This window comes from Equus przewalskii, chromosome 22 (genome assembly GCF_037783145.1).
Source record: "Equus przewalskii isolate Varuska chromosome 22, EquPr2, whole genome shotgun sequence".
NCBI classification, from domain to species: Eukaryota; Metazoa; Chordata; class Mammalia; order Perissodactyla; family Equidae; genus Equus; species Equus przewalskii.
Window position 1 is genome coordinate 47513118 of NC_091852.1, and position 22316 is coordinate 47535433.

At 43.3% G+C, this 22316-nt stretch overlaps 4 protein-coding genes across 6 annotated transcripts in view; 1 reads left to right on the forward strand and 3 right to left on the reverse strand.

Annotated features, from left to right (window-relative positions):
- Positions 1 to 10729, reverse strand: part of RIGI (RNA sensor RIG-I) — a 64861-nt gene extending 54132 nt beyond the window's left edge. Inside the window, exons 1-2 of the mRNA XM_070590247.1 lie at positions 10550 to 10729; positions 8865 to 9059 (exon numbers count right to left, since the gene is read on the reverse strand). The gene's annotated coding sequence lies outside the window, so the exon portion shown is untranslated. The remainder of the gene's footprint in view (positions 1 to 8864; positions 9060 to 10549) is intronic.
- Positions 1027 to 10739, reverse strand: TOPORS (TOP1 binding arginine/serine rich protein, E3 ubiquitin ligase). Of its 3 annotated transcripts, XM_070590246.1 has the most exons (4): positions 10550 to 10718; positions 8865 to 9059; positions 8209 to 8434; positions 1027 to 4575 (listed from the first exon to the last, which is right to left on the reverse strand). In XM_070590246.1, the coding sequence occupies exon 4, from the start codon at positions 4570 to 4572 to the stop codon at positions 1636 to 1638; it is 2937 nt and encodes a 978-aa protein (XP_070446347.1). In that variant the 5' UTR covers positions 4573 to 4575; positions 8209 to 8434; positions 8865 to 9059; positions 10550 to 10718; the 3' UTR covers positions 1027 to 1635. The 3 variants fall into 3 exon arrangements, with proteins under 3 accessions (XP_070446347.1, XP_070446346.1, XP_008517253.1); XM_070590245.1 differs by lacking the exon at positions 8209 to 8434 and having other exon boundaries at positions 10550 to 10739; XM_008519031.2 differs by lacking the exons at positions 8209 to 8434; positions 8865 to 9059 and having other exon boundaries at positions 10550 to 10732.
- Positions 9268 to 13498, forward strand: SMIM27 (small integral membrane protein 27). The gene is made up of 2 exons (XM_070590255.1): positions 9268 to 10595; positions 10926 to 13498. The coding sequence occupies exons 1-2, from the start codon at positions 10551 to 10553 to the stop codon at positions 11031 to 11033; spliced, it is 153 nt and encodes a 50-aa protein (XP_070446356.1). The 5' UTR covers positions 9268 to 10550; the 3' UTR covers positions 11034 to 13498.
- NDUFB6 (NADH:ubiquinone oxidoreductase subunit B6) lies at positions 11589 to 22043 on the reverse strand. Its single transcript, XM_008519032.2, has 4 exons — positions 21233 to 22043; positions 19205 to 19297; positions 14656 to 14700; positions 11589 to 11766 (listed from the first exon to the last, which is right to left on the reverse strand). Exons 1-4 carry the CDS (start codon positions 21410 to 21412, stop codon positions 11698 to 11700), a joined length of 387 nt encoding a protein of 128 aa, XP_008517254.1. The 5' UTR covers positions 21413 to 22043; the 3' UTR covers positions 11589 to 11697.
- Positions 22044 to 22316: the final 273 nt, after the last annotated feature.

A 22316-nucleotide genomic window follows, 5' to 3' on the forward strand; every position in this document is an offset into this window, starting at 1 on the left:
AAAGATGTAAAATCAGAATGTGGACTAAAACAGCATTAAGTTTTTAATACTTAAGAAAAACTACAAAGTTAGTTCATCATTTTATAATTTCAAAGTCTATTCCTTGACCAACTATAGTCTTCCTACAATTTCTCACTGTCTGAGCTTAATAAAAATTGCCATCAATTTTATACTGTCACTTTAAATCAGTTTCCTACCGCCCTTAGGATAAACACAACTGTAAAGATGGCCTGCAAAGCTTGGCCTCACACTCTGTCCTTTGGCTAAGCCTGCATTCATTTAGTTCTTGGAACACGCTACGCTCCCCTGCTGCCTTTTGATCTTTACACATCTTTACCTTTGCTAACAGCAACTCTACACCTAGTTAATGTCTACGTGTTTCCTGGATTTCAATTCAACCATCACTTCCACCTGAGATTAGGCCCCACTATAGGCTCTTATAGGAAATCATACTTCCTCTCCAGGGAACTTATAGTTTGTAATGTCTATATAGAGATATATATGTAGAAGAATATGCACCCCGTGAGGGCACAGAGCATATCTGTTTTGTTCTATCACTGAATCCCTAAAAACCTAAAACCTGCCACAGCAGGCATTCCAATTTCGGTTGAATGATGAATGAATACGGTAGCAAGGCAAACTGAAGGCTAAATTTAGATTTAATCCCCATTCTGTTCACTGGCAATCCTAGATCAGGCTACAGACGTAGAGCAATTTTTATCATCTCTAAAACAGGATAGAACATAAACATAGAAACTGTGTAAAAGCAGTCTGGCAAGGGTTTTTGTTTTTAGTAAGCTAAACGCTAAATAACTTCACTTTGCTGAAGATAGAAAGCAAATAAGATACTCTTCATAATCATACTAAGGAACTAAAATAATCATTAAAACTGTGAAAATAAATGCAGATCACCTAAAATTCAGTATTTATGACACAAGTATATCCTCAACTATTTCACGATTTTAGCTCCACTAAAATAGTCTGATTTTTTTTAAAAAATCAATACTGCTTAGTAAAATTTCTGAATTCTTGTTTTAAAGTGTTACTGTTTTATTTTTTCTTTTGTTGAATACACATCTGTTTTACTGGCAGTCCAGATAAACAAGTATATAAAGGAAATATTTAAATTTTTTGGCAGATATAGAGATAAACTGTGCAGATTAAAATGCCTCAATTTAACCTGAAGAAATGGTTTTGAATCATACAAATTTTTAAGAAGAAAAATAAAGACTGTCCAAAGGGATTCTCCTAGCTTATAACACGTTTCCAGAGTAACTCTCAAAAAAAAAAATTCAAAAATACTCATTGACTACTTTAAAAATATGTCAATACCATATGGCTTTATGAAATAACTTCTAAAATTTATATTTTTTTATTTAAAAAGGATTCCAAGTTTTAAATAAACTGCTAGCAATATCATTTTTTTCAAAGTGCAAATCTCTGAGGGTGGGACACATACTTTTTCAACAAATAATGATTTTTACAAATTTTTAACACAAAAAAAATCACTTAAAATATTTTTAAGGGGGAAAAGAGTCTTCACCAAGTCATCTTTAAATAGACTGCAGTAGATGACACTGTTCCATTTTTTTCTTTTTATACCATGAGAATTCTCAATGAGATGCTTTGGCAGTTTTAAGACATGTTGTGGTCTCTACCAAGAGACACTGACATTAATGATGTCCGTGGTGATGGCAATTGCCTTGATGGCTCAGTCTGAATAGAGACATTACTGGGCTGGTTCTGCAAATCAGAGGCAAAGGTGCTCTCCTCTCTCACATCAAGAGTCTGTTCAACTGAAGCTGCCTGGGATGGAATATTATCTACAATTTTGTTGGCACTGTTCAAGTTGTTATTAAGTGTGCTAATATCACACTCCTTGTCCAGGACACCAAATTCATCTTCTATTGTAACTACATCTTTAGTTTCAAATGGTTCCAAGGAAGGAGGCAAAAACTCATTTCGTAGAGAGTCTTGAGGACCACTACTGTTACGTACTACAGCCTCCTTCACTTCGAAATCCTTATCACTATCACTGTCAATGGTAATTACAACCGGGGACCGTGATGCATTATCTCCATGGTGTTTCTTATGCTTCTTCTTATGTTTCTTCTTTTTCTTTTTATGATGTCTCATTGTATCGGTAGCTTTCCCTTCATAAACTATCTCCACACTTAGGCTTCGGGTCCTCCTTTTCCTCCTCTTGTGTTTTGTCTCTCTATCTGATGATCGGCTATCTGAAAAGCTGTCACTCTCATTTTTGTAGTTTCCATCCAATTTTGATGAAGATTTTTGGTAATGGCCTTCCTTTACTTTAGAAGTAAATTCACGAGATGGTTGAGCCACTTCCTTAGTACCCTCCAGATGTCGTGTTTTGTATTTTCGTTTCCCTCCAGGCTTTTCATTTCTGCCCCGGTCAGGCCCTGTAGATGCAGTCTTTGATCTACCACTAGACAGGCTCCTTGACCTGTGCCTTTCGTAGTAGTAATATTTCCTTTCACTGTGATTATTTTTCTTCCTAGCATTTGTTCTTTCCGAAAAGGACTGCATTCTAAATTCTGGACTTGAAGATTGTCTGGAATAATGAGCTCTGGACAGAGTCCTCCTCCTGTAAGATGATTCGTAGCCATCCCTGTCCTTGTTCCTACTGTAGTAAGTATACTCCCACTTGTATCTGCTCCCATAATTATTTCTTAAATAATAACGATCTCTATTTCTGCTCCGTGATCTTCTTTTACCATGATCACTGCTGCGAGATCTTGACCTGCTTGTGCTTTCACTACTTAGAGACAGAGTTTGGCTTTTTCTCGACCAACTGCTATCTCTAGTTCTTGATCTCTTTTTGTCTCTTCTACCTCTGGGTCTGCTACTCTCCCTGCTTCTGGATCGTCTGCTTTTCATTCTTTTCTTCCCATGATGCTTCCTACGATTCTTCTGATCATGCCCACTTCTACTCTGGGAACGTGAATCTGAACTTCTCGATCTTCCTCTCCTTCTGTGTCTATGGTTATACGGGGAATATACTCTGTCTCCTCTGATAGATGAGCTCAGGTCTCTGGGAGAGGACAATGATGTAGACCGTTTCTCTTCCTTCTTTGATTTGACTCTTGTACCAGAATCACAATGACCTTTATTTATTTGCTCCTCCTTCGCAAGGACAGAGCGTGGAGATGAACATCTACTGACATCACTATCTCCAGAACTGTAAGACTGCTCCTGTTCTTGTGTCTTCACTGTCTCCATTTTCTCATAAGAGCCTAACTCCTCAGAATCAGAGGACAGTTCAACAAGTTCTGGGGTCCTCTCAGCTAGTGGTTTAACAAACCCAACAATGACACAATTATCTGAAGAGGAATCGCTATCATTATTTAGGTCCTCATTGGTTTGTACTCCTTGTATCTGAGATGTGGCTCTTCCTGTTACAAGTTCTTCATCGGAACTGTCAGAAGTATTTAAAAGGGAAGAGATGGCAGCGTGCACCTGCTCTGAGCTTGAGTAAGATGGCCCTGGAGTTTCATCATCCCATGGTGCATGACTGACAGTGGCTACATTGATATCCAGCTCGTGGGTCTCAGCTTCATCAGGAGATATTGTTATGACTGAAGAATCAGAATGGCTACCTTCTTCATATGAAGGAGCAGGGCAATCATAATTCGCATGCTGGTCAAAGGCTGCCATGTTAAAAGGAGATCGAGCAAAACTGATAAATTCATGTATAAAATGCTCAGTCCGATTAAGTAAAAATGGCCTTAAATCAGACACAAATGCCTGACTCTCCAAGTCATAGCGAGTAACATTACTCATGATGATGTGCTGGACAATGTTCACTAAAGATCCATGAGCTCCAAAAAGAACCGTAAGTTCGCGTTTCAACCAAGGAACTAATCTGTGAAGGCAGGCCGGATTCCTACGGAAAAATTCCGCCGAAATATCCCTGTAGCGACCGCCATCTTCAATATTTCTAACGCGAGCACCAGCACGGTAGAGAGTCCGCCTAAAGTTAATAATATCCTGTTCTTGAATTTTCCGCAAAGATCTTTCATCTGCAGTAGCTGGCCTCCTTATTGCAAACTGTCTCACAAATTGAGGAATTTCACCATCTCTAGGTCTTGTGGAAATGCCCAACCCTTCAAACAGTACTCCACTGTCGGGGGGGGTTGTTGTTCTTCTACTCATGGTACCACTAGGTGAGTACACAGAAGCACCTCGTTCCCGTGTCATAGTTGTACGATAGCGGAATCGTGGAACATCGGGGGTGGCAAAAGAACCATTATATGAAGGCCTTAGGACGTACTCCTTGAAGTCATCTTCTGCCCTCACAGAATGGAAAATAGAATCAAAGGGCTGTTTACATAGTGGACATTCAGCTTTGTTCTTTGACCACTCCTGTACACAGCGAAAACAGAACTTATGTAAACAGCGATCTAAGTACGACACATTATCAAATCTATCCAAGCATATAGGACACTTAGAATCAGGAGATGCATCAGCTGGGACTGTCTGTTGCAATTTGCTAGTGCCAGCTTTAGGCGAAAAGTTGTCCATTTTAAACTCCTTAGTGGCTGATGCCATTATCTGTAAAAGGGAAAAAAATACATCAGTAACCTGATAAAAGAGGAATGACTAAATCTGAAAAACATGCAAACCATGACTTGCTTTCAGTCCCCTTCCCTTTTCTTTTCCCACAAGGATCTCCAGAGTCTTAAAGATTAGTTTTGTTTTCTTTAAATTTATCACTTTATATTGGCCCATAACTTAACTTACACCGGCCCAAAATAAATTTGCCAGAGCTGAAATCGAGTATGCATTACATTTTGGCCTTATCTTATAAAATCTCTCCTTAGCTGTATTCTATACTAATCATTTTGTATATACTAAATATTAGTTTCTTCCTTAATGTTTTCCTGGGCCTATTACTCATCCTTCTCCACCTTCTCTATGACAGCAAATTCCATCACTAATCAACTACTGTCAAGTTGGTCAAATAACAGAACTGTAATTTTCTTTTTTTTTTCCCCCAAAGATTGGCACCTAGGCTAACAACTGTTGCCAATCTTTTTTTTTTTTTCTGCTTTATTTCACAAACCTCCCCCCGCCCGGTACATAGTTGTATATCTTAGTTCCACGTCCTTCTGGTTGTGGGAGGTGGGACACCACCTCAACGTGGCCTGATGAGTGGTGCCATGTCCGCGCCCAGGATCCGAACCGTGGGCTGCCGCAGTGGAGCGCGCGAACTTAACCATTTGGCCACAGAGCCGGCCCCAGAACTGTAATTTTCTAAACAGTACACTCACTGGCCCTACCAAACTCTAACAAAAACAAACAAAACCCACAACAAAAATCTACAGTTATGAAATAGAAGTATTTCACCATGATTTCTAATTAAACTTGCTCATCTTGGGCATCTTAGCTTTCTCAGAGCCATAACTTAAAACAGGGAATTCACTAATGCTAAACAAGTCTCTTCAGGGTGTCCACAGATTTCTAGTCTTCTATTTTCTAGAGTGGAAACGCAAAAATCACCACTGTCCTTAAGCAACATAGTAAAATTATAAATATACTAATTGCTTTTTTGTTAATATATTTAAACTCTGAAACCTTAATACTGCATAAATTTCTCAGCATTTCCCTCTACTTCTAATATTTTTTATTCTCCTACTTAGCAAAAATAAAATAAAATAAAAACCTTTAGGATAAGAAAGAGTGGGCAAGCATTAGGGGAAGGAGTGAGAGTGGAGAAGGAACTGGAGAGGCTATCAGAAGACCTGGATTGAGGACCAGTTTCACCTAAAACTAGCTGTAAACTGGAGAAACCCACATTAACTCTGCACTTTGGGGTGCCGCTCTATACAGTAAAGGGATTATTAGACTTTGAAAAAAGACTGGTGAATTTGGAGTTAATACATCCTACCTTAACTTGCTTCTTTGGAATATAGAATTTTAGTGTTTACTAAACATTTCCAGTTCTCATAAAAATTACAACCCAAAATGAATTTATTAAAGGAAATTATTAGGTAGTAAACTTGAAATTCAAATAAAATAAAGTCTCAACTAAACATGATTTTTAAAAAATGGAATCTTAGTCTTCCCTTCCCTAGTTTCATAAGCCTATTAACCACTTCGACAGCACAAGTCTAAAGAATGACCAGTAATGTCATCCATAGTAGGTAAAAAGAACAAATTAATTGGAGTTCCGTTTTGTACTTCTACACAGGAATATCTTTAGCTACAAAGAATGATAACAGAAACATCAAACAATGGCAATGAATATAAATCATCAAATGTAGTTCTTCAAAAGCATCACTAAATACTAAAATTAAAATATTTGCTAAGATACAAATAAAGTAGAATTACCATATGACCCAATTCCATACCTAGCTTTTGAAAAGAAATGAAAACATATGTCCACACAAAAACTTGTAAGTTAATAGTCATAGCAATACTTGTCATAATAGCTCAAAAGTGGAAATAACCCAAATGTCCATCAGCTGATGAACGGATAAATAAAATATGGTATACCCATACAATAAAATATTTAGCAGTAAAAAGGAATGAAGTACTGCTTCACGCTACGACACAGATGAATGTTTTCATTATGCTAAATGAAAAAAAATCAATCACAAAAGACCACATGTTCTATGATGTCATTCATACGAAATGTCCAGAAGAGAGAAATCTGTAGATGGAAAGTAGACTGGTGGTTGCCGGGAGAGAGGGGGAGGGATTATAAGGTTTCTTTCTAGGATGATGAAAATGTTCAATTCGATTATAGTTGCACAACTCTATAAATATACTAAAGACCACTACATTATATACTTTAAACAGGTGAACTTTATGGATGGAATGTAAATTACATCTCAACAAATTAAGGTATAAAACAGGGATGGCTAGCAAACAGGTTAAGATTTGCAGGTTAGTTGGAGGGGTTCTGGGTTTAGATAGCAAAAGTGAACCTGATGGTAGATTTCAAGCTTCAGGTGCTAGAAACAGCATGGAACAAAGGTTTCACAACCCCAGCACTCTAGCAATCAGGACTCCAAATTTATTTCCCCATAGAGAAGATTAACCAGTTCTTCTGATCCCATTTCCTTAACTGGCTCCCAAATTCTAAATAGTTTACCACCTTTAGGATAAATGATCAAGCCAAACCTTCCTTTCCCCAAATCTTCAAATCTGTTGGCTTTAACAAGACTAAGAACCCTTTGTGTCACATTTTGGGGGAATTTCAGATAATCAACAAGCATACACATGTAGGGAAAATGGATGGGGGGAGGGAGCAGATAAAGAATCAGGAGGCTGGAATCTAAATTGGACCAGAGACTGGACATTTAAAAAACTGCATAGCGATATAAACAAAAGTAGGAATGCTCTGCAGAATTAAGTATCCTATAAAGCCAAACTTTCTACAAAAGTCACCCTCTATGACATTCCTTAAATTATCACTGCACACAACATTTAATCACCAGCTGACTACATTTGGGGGAGTAGTGTTAATTCTAATACAGAGCCAGGGCTGGGAACGAAAACCACTTATTAGTGGCGTGATCTGGATGAAGTTAATTTCTCAAAACCTTCTATTTCCTCAATTCTAAAATAGGTTACGTAACAGTACCTACCTGAAAAGGTGGTTGTGTGAAAGGACATAGTCCACGTAAACATTTAGCATAGCGTTTGGTGCACAGAACTTAATACTGTTTCCCTATGTTATGTGAAAATGAAGTTAATTTTGGTCTTTTCCATCATCCAGAACTGATTATAAAGGCCCAGAAAGATGACAGTCCACAACAACTAAATAATCTTCATACTTAATATAACTGCTATCTCTAATATATCTAGGTAAAGTTGCTAAAAAGGGTTCACAGGTGGATGAACACCCCCAAGCATTAAAAGTAATCTGGGTCTGACCTTAAAGAAATCACTATAGCTCCCTGAACTGCAATTTAATCACCAGTTCCAAAAGATCACATGGAAAATATCGAATCTACTGACCAGACCCTCTAAAATTTAATTCCAATTCCAGCAATTAAGACAACTGCTTGGGAACCAACCCCCTCTAAAGCCACTCATTCCAGATAAGCACGACTGTTCTGGCTCACTATACAGCTTTAGACGTCACTCGACTAAAAACAAAATAAAAAAACCCAACTCTCATCACTATTAACTTAAATCTCGAGTAGCTCTTTTATCTTAATCTTGAAAATTACCTACCAAAAATCCTTTTCACTCTTCCTCTTAAATCACTATCTGCCTCATCTCAGTACGGCCCTCTTCCAGGCCACGAATCAGCAGCCCACGAGGACAGCTGCGCGGACTCGAGAGACGAAGGAGGCACAGGCAGGAGAGCCCAGCCCACAACGTGTGACACTGCACAGACACCTCCAAGAGTCGCGGCGACAGTCGCCTCCTTTGGCTGAGAACTGCCACCGGCCAGGATCTACGGGGAGCACCACGTGCATTACGTAATCACAGCGAACTACAATACTGTTGTTCCCATTCTGCAGACCGGCTCAGCGAGATCAGTGGACCTGTCCAAGGTCACGGCTCGGACAGTGGCGATGCCACGATTCCGAGGGGAAGGTTTCGTGTTGGGTCTCTCCCCGGAGACCAAGCTCCTTCCAGTACCAGGCCGGGCTCGCGCCCCTCGGAGCGCTCCCTGGACACGCAGCCCTCCCCCACCCGCCGCACAAATCCACAGGTGCGCACCGGAGTCGCCCGCCCGCCGCGCGCCCGGCCCCTGCCCGCCGCGGCCCGCTCGGCGCCCGGCCCAGACCGCAGCTCCCGCGGCCCCGCGCCCCGCAGCAGGGGGAGCTCCGGCCCGCCCGGCCCCGTCGACCCCGCGCCCCATTGTTCCGGATCTCGCTCACCTCGGAGGATGCGGGCGCAGGCCCGGCTGGGGCGCCCGTGGCAAGCTCCCGGCGGCCCAGAAAGCTCGGTCGGTGGCGGCAGGACCCGCGGAGGCGTACCCGGCGACTTCTCCGCCGGCCCTCGGCAGCGGGCGCGGGCGGGGGCGCTTCGCCCTCCTCGCGAGACAGCGGAGACCCCGGCGGCTGCTGCGACCCCTGTGACGTAAAACGCTCATCACCAATGGCAGCTTGGGGGCGGCGGCGGAAAGCGAAACCCGCTCCGGCTCCGGCGCCGCCGCCGCCGCCGCGTCAAAACACAGCCCGGGCCTGCGTGGCGCATGCGCGGAGCGAGGGCGCCCGACCCCGCCCCCCCGAGGGCGGGCCTGCGCGCGGTCGGCCGGAGCCCAGCCCTTCCCCCACCGCCCCCGGGGTTCCTGGCGTGAGAGCTACGAGACCCCCGGGGCAGAAGTCACCAGCCTCGCCAGGACTCGTTATTATTAAACGCTGAGGGGGGAAGACAGGGGCACTAGCTTAATGTTTGCCCCTTACTTACCAAGAAAGCGCGGTAACTAGCTCGGTCTCGTTTAAACCTCACCAAACTCTGCGAAAACTTACTAAAATTGTGTCTAGGGTGTAGAAAAAGGAACTGGGTGACACGGACGTGAGGTGACTCTACCTCCGGTTGCACAGCGAGGACATAACAGCACGAGGATTCGAATGGAATCCAAAGCCAGAGCCCACCCCGCATCCTCGACAGCCTCCAGAGAGTCTGCTCCAAACGTGGGATAAACGGGGACCACCCGAGAGAGCGGCCGCGTGAACTCTCACCAAACCGAGCGGTTTCTCTGCGAGGGCTGCCTCTCCCCTTCCCGCTCCCCGCAATCGGGAGGGAAACCGCGCTCAGACGCCCTCTGAGCTGCGGAGACACAACACCCGAGCCCGAGGCGGCCGGTTGCCCCGTTCCACGCTCGGGCCTCCCCGCGAGCGTCCCTCCGTTCCAGAGCGGAACCTGCGACATCCCCCCGCGCCAAACCGCCGTCCGCAGGCTCTCCTCGGCGGGGCTCTAGGACAGCACAACCGCCCGCAGAGCCTGGCCGACTGGCAGGCACACCGTGCCGAGGGCCCTTCTCAGACCGACCCTTCACAGCCAAGGCTGGCGCGTCCTCGGACTCCAGCGCCCTGAGGAAGGCTCCCGATCGGAGCTCCCCACGACTCGGTACTGTTACACGGACGCGGGTGTGTTCGCGTTCCCTTGTCAAAGACGAACGTGCGGACGTCTGTTTATGTTGTGTGCGATCAGATGCGGGGGATACGGCAATGCATCCAAGTTAGACGCCGGGGAATGTTTAAAACGTGGACTCTTTCCAAATAAACTTGGGCGCACGCAGGACGGCACGTTACCCCGCCTGGACACCGCGCTGCAACTGGACGAAGACCGCCCCTCTCTCTAGGCGGCAAAAAAAGCCACTTTTAACGTATTTTCTCGTTCATCTCGTCGCCTCCCTGAAAGGCGGGCTGGGCCCGATCACGTGACCGCGCCGGCTCCGGGCGGAAGCGGCCGCCGGGCTGCGCTCCGGTGGGCGAGGGGGCGGGCCGCTGCCCGGCTGAAAGATGGCCGCCGCCGCCCGGCCGCCGTCGCCGCCCCGCAGGCTCCTCTAGGGCCCGCCGCCGCCGCGCCCGCCGCCCGCCGCCTGCCGCCGCCTTACCATGAGGCCGCTGAGTCGCCGCACGCTGGACTGGATTTACTCGGCGGTAGGTCCGGATCGGGCGGGGCCCCACGGCGTCCACTCCCCGGGCCCGCGGGCGGGAGGCCCCTATTTCTTCAGCGCCCAGAAATTCTAAAATCCATTCCTGAATTCAGCTTCTCACTCGCTCACCTCCGCTCCGCCTCTTCCTGGAGGACACGCTCTTCCGCTTCTTACGTAAGGGCTGCTCGCGGTCCTCGCTCCGGAGCCCCGTTTCTTCGAGTTTTCGATTCGCACCCTAGCAACGCGCTCGGCAACCTGATGGGGGCGGGAGGGGAGGACCCCTCACGTGACACGAAGTTTTTTGCTTTTACTCCCCCGCTTGCATTTTTCTTAGCTGCTCCTCGCGATTGTGTTGCTGTCCTGGGGGTACGTCATCTATGCATCGACAGTGGCTGCGCGACGACAGCTAAGGAAGGAATACCCACACAAAACCTTCGGATGAATGAAAATTTGTAATTCCTCTGGATATAATTCTCTGCAAATACAGTTCTTTTACCTCATGCTTATCTCACACGTCTCTAGATGTAAAATCCTTAATACAAAGTTGGCAAATTTATTTTCGTATAGTTTTTTATAATAACCACTAATACACCAATCTTTCAAATAGGGATGTCTTTTACACTCTCATATGACAAAACAAAGCAACCTAGATCTGACAGCCTTTGAGGATCACATCATAGATGGAATGACTGGCTTTTCAATCTAGTTTCTAAAATGTTTCTTAAATGCCTCAGAAAGCCTTCTTTAAAAGAAAAGTGTGTGGAGCTTGTTCTTATATTTATTTGTTGCAGCATTTCATTCTGCTGCATCGCTTCACATCAGACTAGATTAATTACTGCGTAAAGAAAAAATCTATCAAATCCTGTTTTCCAAGTCAAGAATGACCAGAAAAAGTAGGTGATTGCTTATATCATTTTTTTAGCATGCCCAGTTTTTACTTATTGTTAAATAATTCAGTCTCAAATTGTACAATGTTTGTGAAGAAATAGACAACATATCTGAGAGTAAACTTTATTAAAGTTACTTTTCCAGAAAATATATTCAGTAAATGTGGTAACGTAGCAACAAACTTGGGCTCATACACCTTTGAAATTTTAAAGTAACCTTCAATGATGTTGATCAGGAAAGTCTCTCATTGGTGGAATTACTTCTCCAGTCTCCAGAATCGTATCACCCTAGAAAAACAAAGATGCGTTAGAAAAATCTTCTCTGCAGAGGTGATAGTTCCACTTGGTCAGACCTCGCATGGAAAATCCAGTTCAGCTCTGGCACTCACACTTTAAAAGGGACTTACACAAAGTAGAGGCTGTGTGAAGATGAGAAACCAGTATTCAAAATCTTAAGGAATATGTAAAAGAATAAGGGAAGTTTCACTCAAACAAAATGACCAGAAAGGACATGAAAGGTGTCTTTACAAAGCAATGAAGGGATAATCTCTCTTTTGCACGGCCCCAAGAAACAGGAGAAGCCCCAGAAAGAAGCTGCAGGGAAATATTTTCAGTTGAATATAAGGAGGTAATGATCCCAGCAACTGAATGTGTTAGGCATCCAGTTTACCATTTGGCTCAGATTTGAGAGACAGAATGCAAACTTTCCCTGGGCAGCTGGTTCAGGTGTCTTTTCAAACATAGACAGAGTGTGTGTAGTAGAAAGGGCACGGGCTTTGTGGACAGAACCAAGTGGTGAGAACCAGAACCTCCAGTGACAAGCTGTATAATTTTAGGCAAATTACTTAGCTTTCATTTCACCTTTGTGTTTAACATAACAGATTCTGTCAGCCTGACGGCCCATGAATGACTGGGTAGAGTGGAATTACCCCCATCCCCACCTCTGCCCTTCCCTGACCTTGTTCCGCTCAGGACTGTGACCTGAGGAAGTAAACTTGTATTATGTTTAAGCCAATATACATGTGGCGCAAAATTTATTAGCACAGCTAGTATCCTAAGACAGAAATGAATAACGTGAAGTGGTACTAATGCTGCTGTAATAAAAAGTGAACCACATGGCAGTGGCTTAGCAGTCTGGCGGCAAGGACACTGGCAATGGAGGCTGAAAGATGGAAACAAAAGGCAGTGATGACTTGGAAGCACACGGTCTAATGAGCCTGAGGTTCTAGGAGAAGTAGCTGAGAAAAAGTATAGCGTGTGTTTAACTACTACTGGCTGCCTTGGGAATGTACTTTAAGAAGCAGGAGCTCAGGCAAGAAGTGGATGATTTCAGAGGAGAAATAAAAATGGAGAGGATCCAAAAATTCAGGACCTTGCAATATTGGAAAATCAGATTGCTTCTGAATCTCCAAAGAGTAAGAGTTAACACTGAAGAGATTCTGAGAAACAGAAGCCCAATAAAACTCAGTAAACAGAGGGATCAGCACTATGGCAAAGATCAGACAGAAGTGAAGGGCGCCTTTGAACCGTCTTTTTCAGATGGCCTCCACACAGCTGCCACTGAGTTGAGAGAGGCAGTCGCATGAGGACAAAGAAATGAGAGAACTTGGTGACTGTGTATAGAAAGCACAGATACTGGCATGCGGGACTGACCAGAGGCAAATAGCTTAGACTCCTACCAAGGATTTTTCTTTCCATACCTACCAAATGTTATGGGAATGAGATGGTCAAAGAAACCAAACATAGACGACAAAAGCCTGTGAATGTTTGAGCTTAACACCAGCTCTGGCACTCAACCTTCTGAGCAGGAGGCAGACTCTGAAGGCTAACCCTAAGGAGGGCATGCTTCCCAAAACTCATTTTAGATGGGGTCCCCCGAGACGTCCAGCCCTCTCTCCTTACTCTGATCTTGGAAGCCTCGTGTTCCAGATGGCATAATTATGAGATTGAGGAGGACAGTCTGATCCACAGTAGTCTGTGATGTCAACAGGAAATAAACCTTTCTTTGTTAAGCCACTGAGATTTGGGGGTCTGTTACTGTCTATCTTATTCTAACTAATGTATGTACAAATGAGCATTCTTCAGGTCCTCAAAGGGGAAGCTTCTCAAGGGGTCAACAGTACAGAAATAGGAAAGAACCACAGTGGCAAAAAATACAGAGAACAAGAAATGCTATGGAATCACTATGCGGTCTTCTATAGAGAGCCCTCCTTCTCCTCCTTTGAACAGTAAGGACTGAATAAATAACAGACAAACATATAAATCGAAGAATAAATAAATTACCCAACTGGTGAAACCACCAAGATAATTTCCTATTTTGAGACTACCTAGACCCTGACACACATCAATTATACACAATGAAATATGGAAGAAATCTTCTACTATTTCCTAAATCAGCTCCAACTGCAAGGGTTAACCAATTTTGGTGGTTCTCTCTAAAATTCCCTTCTGTTGCAGTAGATAATGGATTATTTGACTATGTCATTTGATTGAAGCAAGAATCAACACTGAGTTTTGGTTTTGAAAATTACAGAACTTAGAGACTGATGGTAGTTCAGTATCTGTGGCTAGAAATAGGACAAGAACATAGCACATCTTTTACTGCGCTACATAATAACCTCACAAACAGCCAGTAGAAACACCAACTGACTACTGAGGAATCTTTTAATCGTGAAAAGACTCATTTTAAATTGGGATGATAGCTTACATATTCCTAGTATGAAATTTAAAGCACACATGAGCAGATTTTAAATTCACAGATAGAGAGGTTAAGGTCAAACTGCCATAAGAAATGATAGTCTGGAAATAATGGAGGAATTCAGTTGCTGTCACTATGCTCAGGTGTCTGCTTAGGCCAGGGCCCTAAGTCCTTACCTGACATGAAATAGGGCACCGGTGAGTGAAAACCTGTTGGTACCTTCCATTCACTTTAGGACAACAAAGGTCAAGCAACAAGTTTTACAGCAAGGTTGAAAGATGTGCCCACCTGCCATTTTCAACTGCAACTGCTACCTCATACTAGTTCCTCTTTTTTTTTTTTAAACAAGAATATACAAAACAGGCATGTAAACTGACAGTGAGAAGAAGGGAACATTTTAGTCTAATGATCACTTGGGAAGGGAAAAGAGAGAGGAAAAAAATGAACAAAAGAAAAACCAGAGACGTTTTAAGACTTACTGGGAATATTCTGGGCTTCCTTTCAACAATGGCATATGGTTTTCTCTGCAATAAAAGTAATGCTCTGTTAATTACGGTTTTAGAGTTTCTTCTAAAAGTAGATCACATCCCACATTTTTAACTTAAGCTCAAAACTTTCATCGCTCTCCAGACTCATACATCCAACTGCTTACTCGAGATCTCTGCCTGGCATCAGAAACTTAACCAGGTGCAACACAACGTCCCCCAGCCCCAGACTGTCCCTGTCTCAGTAAATGCCGCTTGCTTTCATTCTCACACTTACGGAAGCCAAAGCCTTGAGTCCGCAGCAGACCCTGTTGTTTCCAGCTTGAGATTCCACCCTGAATCTAAGTGCTTCCCACCACCTCCAGTGCTACCACCCTTGCCCAGGCCTCCACCACTGTTCACCTGCTAGTCTCCCGGCTTCCGTGTGTGCCCCACTACACTGTTCTCCACTGCAGGCCAGATGTTGGAGGGAATTTTCTGAGAACCCCAAACAATTTTGGTTATTTGTTTCACTCTTCTTTCAACAGGCTAACAGAAAGCAAACCTTAACTGGATTGTCTGCAATTTGTTAGGCAGACCCTAACTTTTGTTTTTACCTTAAAGTAAACTTACAGAAAGTTGCAAAAACTATAAAAGTAATCTTTTTACTGAATCACTTCATAGTAAATTGCTGAATGCTTTATTACTTAGTGTGTATTTCCTACAGATAAGGCCGATATTCTTAAAATAATCACAATACAGCCATCACGATCAGGAAATTAACCTTGATACATTACTACCTGCTATCTAAAGAACCCAAGCAAACTTTACCAATTGTCTCGATAATTGTTTAGAGTTCTCAGAAAAATCCCCTCTTACATGACTTGTTCTCCCTTGCATAGGATCTATAAAATTCTGACTACCAATGCTATCTTTGTTCTTCTGACTAAGCACTCAGCTTATGCCCATTAATCAAGAATTGCATTTAGTTGGCATATCTCTTTAGTTCAATCTGGAACAAATCTTCAGTCATTCTTTAATTTTCATGATCTTGACCCTTTTGCGCATAACAAGTCAATTACAGAAAAGGCACTCAGTTTGGGTTTGTCTTATGTTTCCCCATGATTAGATTTTGGTTATGCGTTTTCGGCAGCAATATTGAAAACTTGATGCTGTTTCTTCTCACTGCATCCTATCAAGCAGTACACAATTCAGTTTGTCCCTAGGTTTCTCCGCTACAAAGTTAATCTTTTTCCCTTTGTAACAGATGTTGAAGATAGGTATTTTGAAATTAATCTTAGCATCTTTTGCCGTTCCTTGGCTAAATAAAATATTACTATGATGACGCTCAAGTGGACTCTTCTATCATTCCCTGTCCATTTATTATTTAGCAATCAATTGTACACAAAAAAGCTTTCTCTTCTACCCATTTAATTAATTAATTTATACGAGTATGGACTCATGGATTTGCATTTTATGTATTCAGTTGGCTATCATCTATTACTATCATTATTTATTTTGATGCTCAGGGGCTGGCCCCGTGGCCGAGTGGTTAAGTTCGCGCGCTCCGCTGCAGGTGGCCCAGTGTTTCGTCGGTTCGAATCCTGGGCGCGGACATGGCACTGCTCGTCAGACCACGCTGAGGCAGCGTCCCACATGCCACAACTAGAGGAACCCACAACGAAGAATACACAACTATGTACCGGGGGGCTTTGGGGAGAAAAAGGAAAAAATAAAAAATCTTTAAAAAAAAAAAAAAAATTTTGATGCTCAAATTGTCTCAGTGGGAGTCCTTTTAAGCTGTGTTGTTTTGATAGATCTCTATCATTCTTTGAACACTTCTCTATTTTCTGGCACAACAAACTTAGCTTGTATTTTCCCTGCCCTAGCCCTGGAATCAGCCATTTCTCCAAGGAGCTCTAGATCCTTTCAGGGGAGAATTGTTTTTACAAAATAAGACTAGGCTGCTAGATGTGCTAATTACCATGGGGTAGCACTGCTCCCAGGCCTGGCAATGGACAGAGATACAGAATATCCACATTTACATCTATATTTATTTCTATATCAATACATATTAAAAACCATGAGTTCACACCAATACTTCCAATTCCACTCCAGTACCGCAGGTTTTTCTCCCTTTCCATATGTGTAACTCCCTTTTCCAACAGTGAGAATCCTGGCTCCCATTATCATCAATACATGTACTTATTTGATCAATCTTCCTCTACATAACCAACCTCCTGTCACCACCACCACACTCCAGTATAAATAACCTCCTCACCTCATGCAGGTTTGACATCTTACTCTGGGCTGCCACCTCCATCACTGCCCCAAACCACCCTTCTTCCAGATGTCCTCCTCCCCTTGCTCAGGTTCCAATATCCTACATCTGGTTGCTGCCACTGGGGCTCTCCAAACAGCTGTACTCACCAACCCCCCCCCCCGCCCCCCCCCGCCGCCACCTACCCAGCAACCCACTCAGGATCTAACCTGCCTCACTGGGTACAAGAACGTCCTCCTCACTCTGTTTGGGTTACAACACTCCATGCTGGGCAGCCACCCACCACTACAACTCCTTCCATGCCACTCCCTGAAATGCACTCCTTCCTCACCCTACCCCGGATCCAGCACTCAACACCAGTCTATCCCTAGTCTTTAAAATATGGCAGCTGGCTCAGTTCAATCACCCTATGCAAGATCTTTCAGTGAAAAAGTTCAAGCTTTGGACATCCTGGACTCTAAAGAAAGAAAGTTGTAAAAAATCAGACAGAATGAAGGAAAGGGAAATGGGATGATGACAGAGATAACCTTTGTCTATCTTGAATTTTATTTTATATCAGATCTAGGCTCAAAAAAAGGAACAGAAGTTCTTTTCTCCCTTCCTCCTCAGGACCCCAAGGTTACACTAGCATCATTAGGTCAACTACATTCTGATCATTTAAACACTGTTTCTGAGGAAATGGGTTTCAAGCTGTAACCAAGTAATATAAAGACTAACTTTTTGAAAAGTCATATATTACTGAAGGTTCATTAAACTTCTTACCTAAAAAGATTCAAAGTAGTTCAAAATCTGCTGGGAGCCGTGGCTACATCATTTGATCGGCTGTTTGACAGGGTCCAGCCGATTAACGCCGAGGGGTGCAGGGTCGCCCCTTGGTGAAGAATAACCGGCCAGCCCCTCACATAGTTCTGAAACCTGTGCTGCTTCTAACTGCCCTTCATTCCTTTTCCTTTCTTAACCTCCAGTTTTCACTCCTTTGGGTGGCTGCTTGGGAGGCACTACCTCCCGGGAAAATTAGATATAGTAAGAGAATGTGACCACCTGCAGGTAACTTTCAAGATATTTTTCAGTTAATTAACGGAGGAGCACACAGTCCCATTTGAGACAAGCAGAAAGGAATCCTGTCCAGATAAGATGTCGAATTAGGTTTATGGCCTCTATCTGGTTAATGTTTCCTTCTCCCTCCAGTTCTTTGTCTAAATATATATATGCATCGTCCTTCTAAATTTGCTGGTTAATTGGATGATCAAGAAGTATCTACATATTATTCTTGACCTTCCACTTTCTGTTAAAATGTTATAGAGGTTTTCTCCTAAAAGCAATAAATAATAAATAATTGATGAGTAGAAGGGCCGAGGGGTGCAAGAATGCCCCTCGGTGAAGAATGGCCAGCCGACACCCCTGATATTTTCTGAATTATATGCATGCTTTCTAGCAAGGTTATGTCTATACTTATTTCTGTTTTTTATTCTTGAAGATATATAGTTTAGCTTAGCTTTGCAGCCCTTTACTTTACTAACAAAATGATACTTTCTCCGGCAGTGTGTTTAAGGGACTGTTAGCTCCACAATCTAAAAGACAAAGGAATGCTTTCACCCCATAAAGGGCGGGAAAATGTAAAGATGTTTAACTGCCCACTGAGAATGCAGATAGCCCTGGGGATAAGACACCCTGGAGTCGCCTTTTGTTCCCATTAACCATCTACACTAATGGCATAAATGATTGAGGGAGGCAGGGATGGCTCCACCAGGATGTAACCAGACAGACTGCTGTCCTGTCCAGAGGCCTGGACCTTCTCTCTTTGATTTAACTTTACCATAAATTACAACAGATGCCTAGGTACCTATCTCCTTTAGCTTAGAGACAACAAACACTAGTTAATTGCGGAGAAGACTACCATTAACCTTATGCTCTATAGAATAGAAGGCTAATAAATATTCTTGTGCTCGTTTTTTACTTCCTTATCTCTCTGAGAATATTTGTAGAACTATTTCTGTACTAATCCTGAAAAATATATAAACGACACTTGTACACAGTAAAGTCGGACTTGCTAACACCAACCCAAGTCTCACGTCCTCTTTATTTTCCCCTCCCCCAGTTTTTCGCCGATGCTGTCTCTCCCGCGGGAACCTGGACTCTGCCGAGGCTGGACCCCGGCAAAAATCAGTTCTAAGTGGCAGACTATTTCCACTAAGTAAAGCAGAGTAAGGCACACTCACATAGGAAATAATTTTGTACAATATAAAAGTAAATTCTGAAAAAGACATCCTTAAAAATACTTACAGTCACATGATATTTGACATAATAATGAATAATCCAAGCAGGTATAAGTACATGAGTAAAAGCAAGGATACCATGTCGATATGTCTTATAGAGCTGGGGAAAAAAATACACAAAATAAGTAGATATCCCATTTTTTTTGTTTGTAGCAGAAAAACATCAATGTCATAACAATCTCGTGATTACTTTAAAATCTCTAAATGCTACATATTTCCTTAGTCTATAGCTAACCTCACTCATTCAAATATTTTTACTAAACATTGGGCCTGCTACAGGATAGCTAAAGAGTTCAAAGCAAATGAAGCTTAAGACAGGTAGCATTGTGCAAGACTATATAGTAAGGCATTTATAGATATGTTTTTAAAAAAAGGCTTCTAACAATATCCTTATAATAAGTTTGTTAAAGATAAAACAAGGCATAAATAATCAAAGAATACTTTTAATCAATTTAACCAGAGTAATCAAACCTACAGAATTTTTCAGGTAGTCATTTCCCTAATTTATCAATTTCAGATGGCCACCATCAACACCACTTTTATCATTCTAGGTGTAAGGCTGACATCCTGGAGCACACCAATGCTGGAAAAAGAATGTTTTACATACTGGATAGGGTGTTACAAGCTCACTTTGAGATGCCTTCAGGCACACTATTTTAAAAGAGAAAGCCAAAAGAGAACTAAAAATGGAACTTTTCCATGGCAGCCAATTTGACTGAAACACATCTATCCTTTCAGGGAAAGGACAACCTAGATTCTAAGTATTATAAAAGATATGATTACGGAAGACAAAATTAACTCAAAGTCAGGTGAGATGGATTTCAAGAAATAATCATCTATTTTCTTAGATCACTGGCTGAGGGGTGGGATGTCAGCTTTCAACCAGTAGCTGCCAAAATCCACAAGAAACGTGGGGGATACAAAGGGGATTGGAGGGTTGAATTAGAGTTTAATTTTACTACAATTTTTACCACAAAAATAAGTAATACTACTTTCTCAGAAAAATTTGCACCAGACTTAGGGGCACAGTAAGAAAGGAGATACACATGGCTTTTAATGTGAACTCCTCCAATTCCTAGCTCTGTGACCCTGGATAATTTTTGTAGGCCTCGGTTTCCACACATTTAAAATGAGGATTAGGAATAGTTTCTATCTTATAAAAGAATTAAATAAAGTAACACATGTCAAACCCTCAGCAAAGTACCAGGCACAAAGTAAGCACCCAAATGATACTTATTAGTATAACCATTACTATTAGCCAATGTCATAGCTAACTGAAAGCAATTCTGAGGTGCAGAGTTCATCACTCACAATTGATGTAATTTAATTAATGACCTCAAGAAAATGTCCAGAGACCCTGAAAACGACGGCAGCTCTTGAACGAGTGATTTTTCTGCAAAGCCCAGGAATGGTGTTTTTAAATGAAACAGAGTTAAAAGTCCATAGTGGTAGTTTAGAAAGGTGGCTCTTGGATGTGACTCACTAGGCACACCAAGAGAACCCGACTTTTATGGTGATGACAGGGAACTGCACCGCCAGCTAGGGGCTCACTGTGCCTTCTGGTAGTGGGGTGTAGGATTAGTTGGTCTTTATAACCTCAACTTTAAAAATCAAGCAAGTGTCCCCAAATACTAAAATCATAGAATTGTAACTCCAGTGAATTCTTGGCTATCATCCGGAGGGAAGATTTCTACAATCAAAAGAGGACCAAACATATAGCGTCCGGTAAAACCCAGCAAAGATTCGCCTCCTCATCACACTTGACAGCAAAAGGGCATGACTCTCCCAAAGCCACACATGCTCCTGGACTCCTGACCCCCAGCCCGAGACTCCTGGGACAAGACAGTGTCCCAGCTAAACCTCAGTCTCGGTTGACCTGACTCTCCTTCGGGAACAACCGGGACTTGCGGGCGCAGAGCGGCCCTTCCTCGGTGTGGTTCCAATGAGCAGGCGTCCTGCAGCCAGGCTGGGGCGGGGGGGGGGGGGGGGGTTTGTCGCAGCGGGGTGTGTGTCTGGGGACGGGGCCGTCACTCACCATGTTCTTCCAGGGGGCCTTGTCCTGCAAAAACTTATTCCAGAATTCCTCCATAGGCCACATCCTCCGCGGGGGAAGCAGCGGCTCCCGGGGGCTCAGCTCCTGGTCCTTCAGCCATCGCCTTCTCAGCTCTCGCAGCTGCTGCAGCCGCAGCTTCTCGTCTGGCGTGTACCCCGACATGTCGCCGCTGGTACCCAGGCAGAGAGACACGGCGCGCCCCCGCACCAGGGTCTTGTCACTTACGCGCGCTCCCACTCTGCACAGCGACCTTGCGGGGACGCCTGGGAGCGGCGCGCCGTTATGACGTCACTCTGGTCCCGCCTCCGCGGCGGCTCCAATCGCCGCGTCGCGGCCAGGCATGCGCAAAGCCTGCGTCCCGCTCCGTCGGTCAGGGTTGTGAGCGAGAGGGTTGGGGGAGCGCTGTACTTATGGGATAAGCGGAAGCGGGGCAGTGATGGGCAGGAAAGTACGAGCGGTCGGAGGACTTCAGGTTCTGATAAGAAAGAAGAACTGGTGTTCTGGGAGCTGAGCTGGAAGACTGAGAATATGTGATTCAATGAATTTGATGTCCAAATGCAAAATTCTTCACTTGCCTCTCCCACCTTGGAATTCCTCTTCCCCTGACCTTGAGCGTCTGTGGAGACACTTACAGACAAGATTAAATCCCCGCCGTGTCAGTGACTGGTGATGTGGCTTTGAACAGCTGTCTCGGTCTCTTCACGTGTCCCGCCGAAGTAAAGAGTAGCTTAATGTCTAGCAGAATTTCGTAGCCAAATTCACACTTTGACCGAGCAATCCGACTTCTAGGACTCTATCTTAAAGATAGCGTGGTAAAAATATGAAAGGAATGTGCACGAGTATTCACTGCAGCACTTTGTAATTTCTAATAAAATACTGGAAGTTACTCCAAAATTTCCCAATAGAGGACTAGTTGAGTAAATTATGGTACAAATACACAATGAAGTGCTTTGTATACAAACTGTGGAATGATCTCCAGAATATATCCTTAAGTGAAAAAAGCTAAGTCGAGAGAAGTGTATATAGTATGCTACCTTTTATCCAAAAAGGGGAGGGTGGTAGTAAT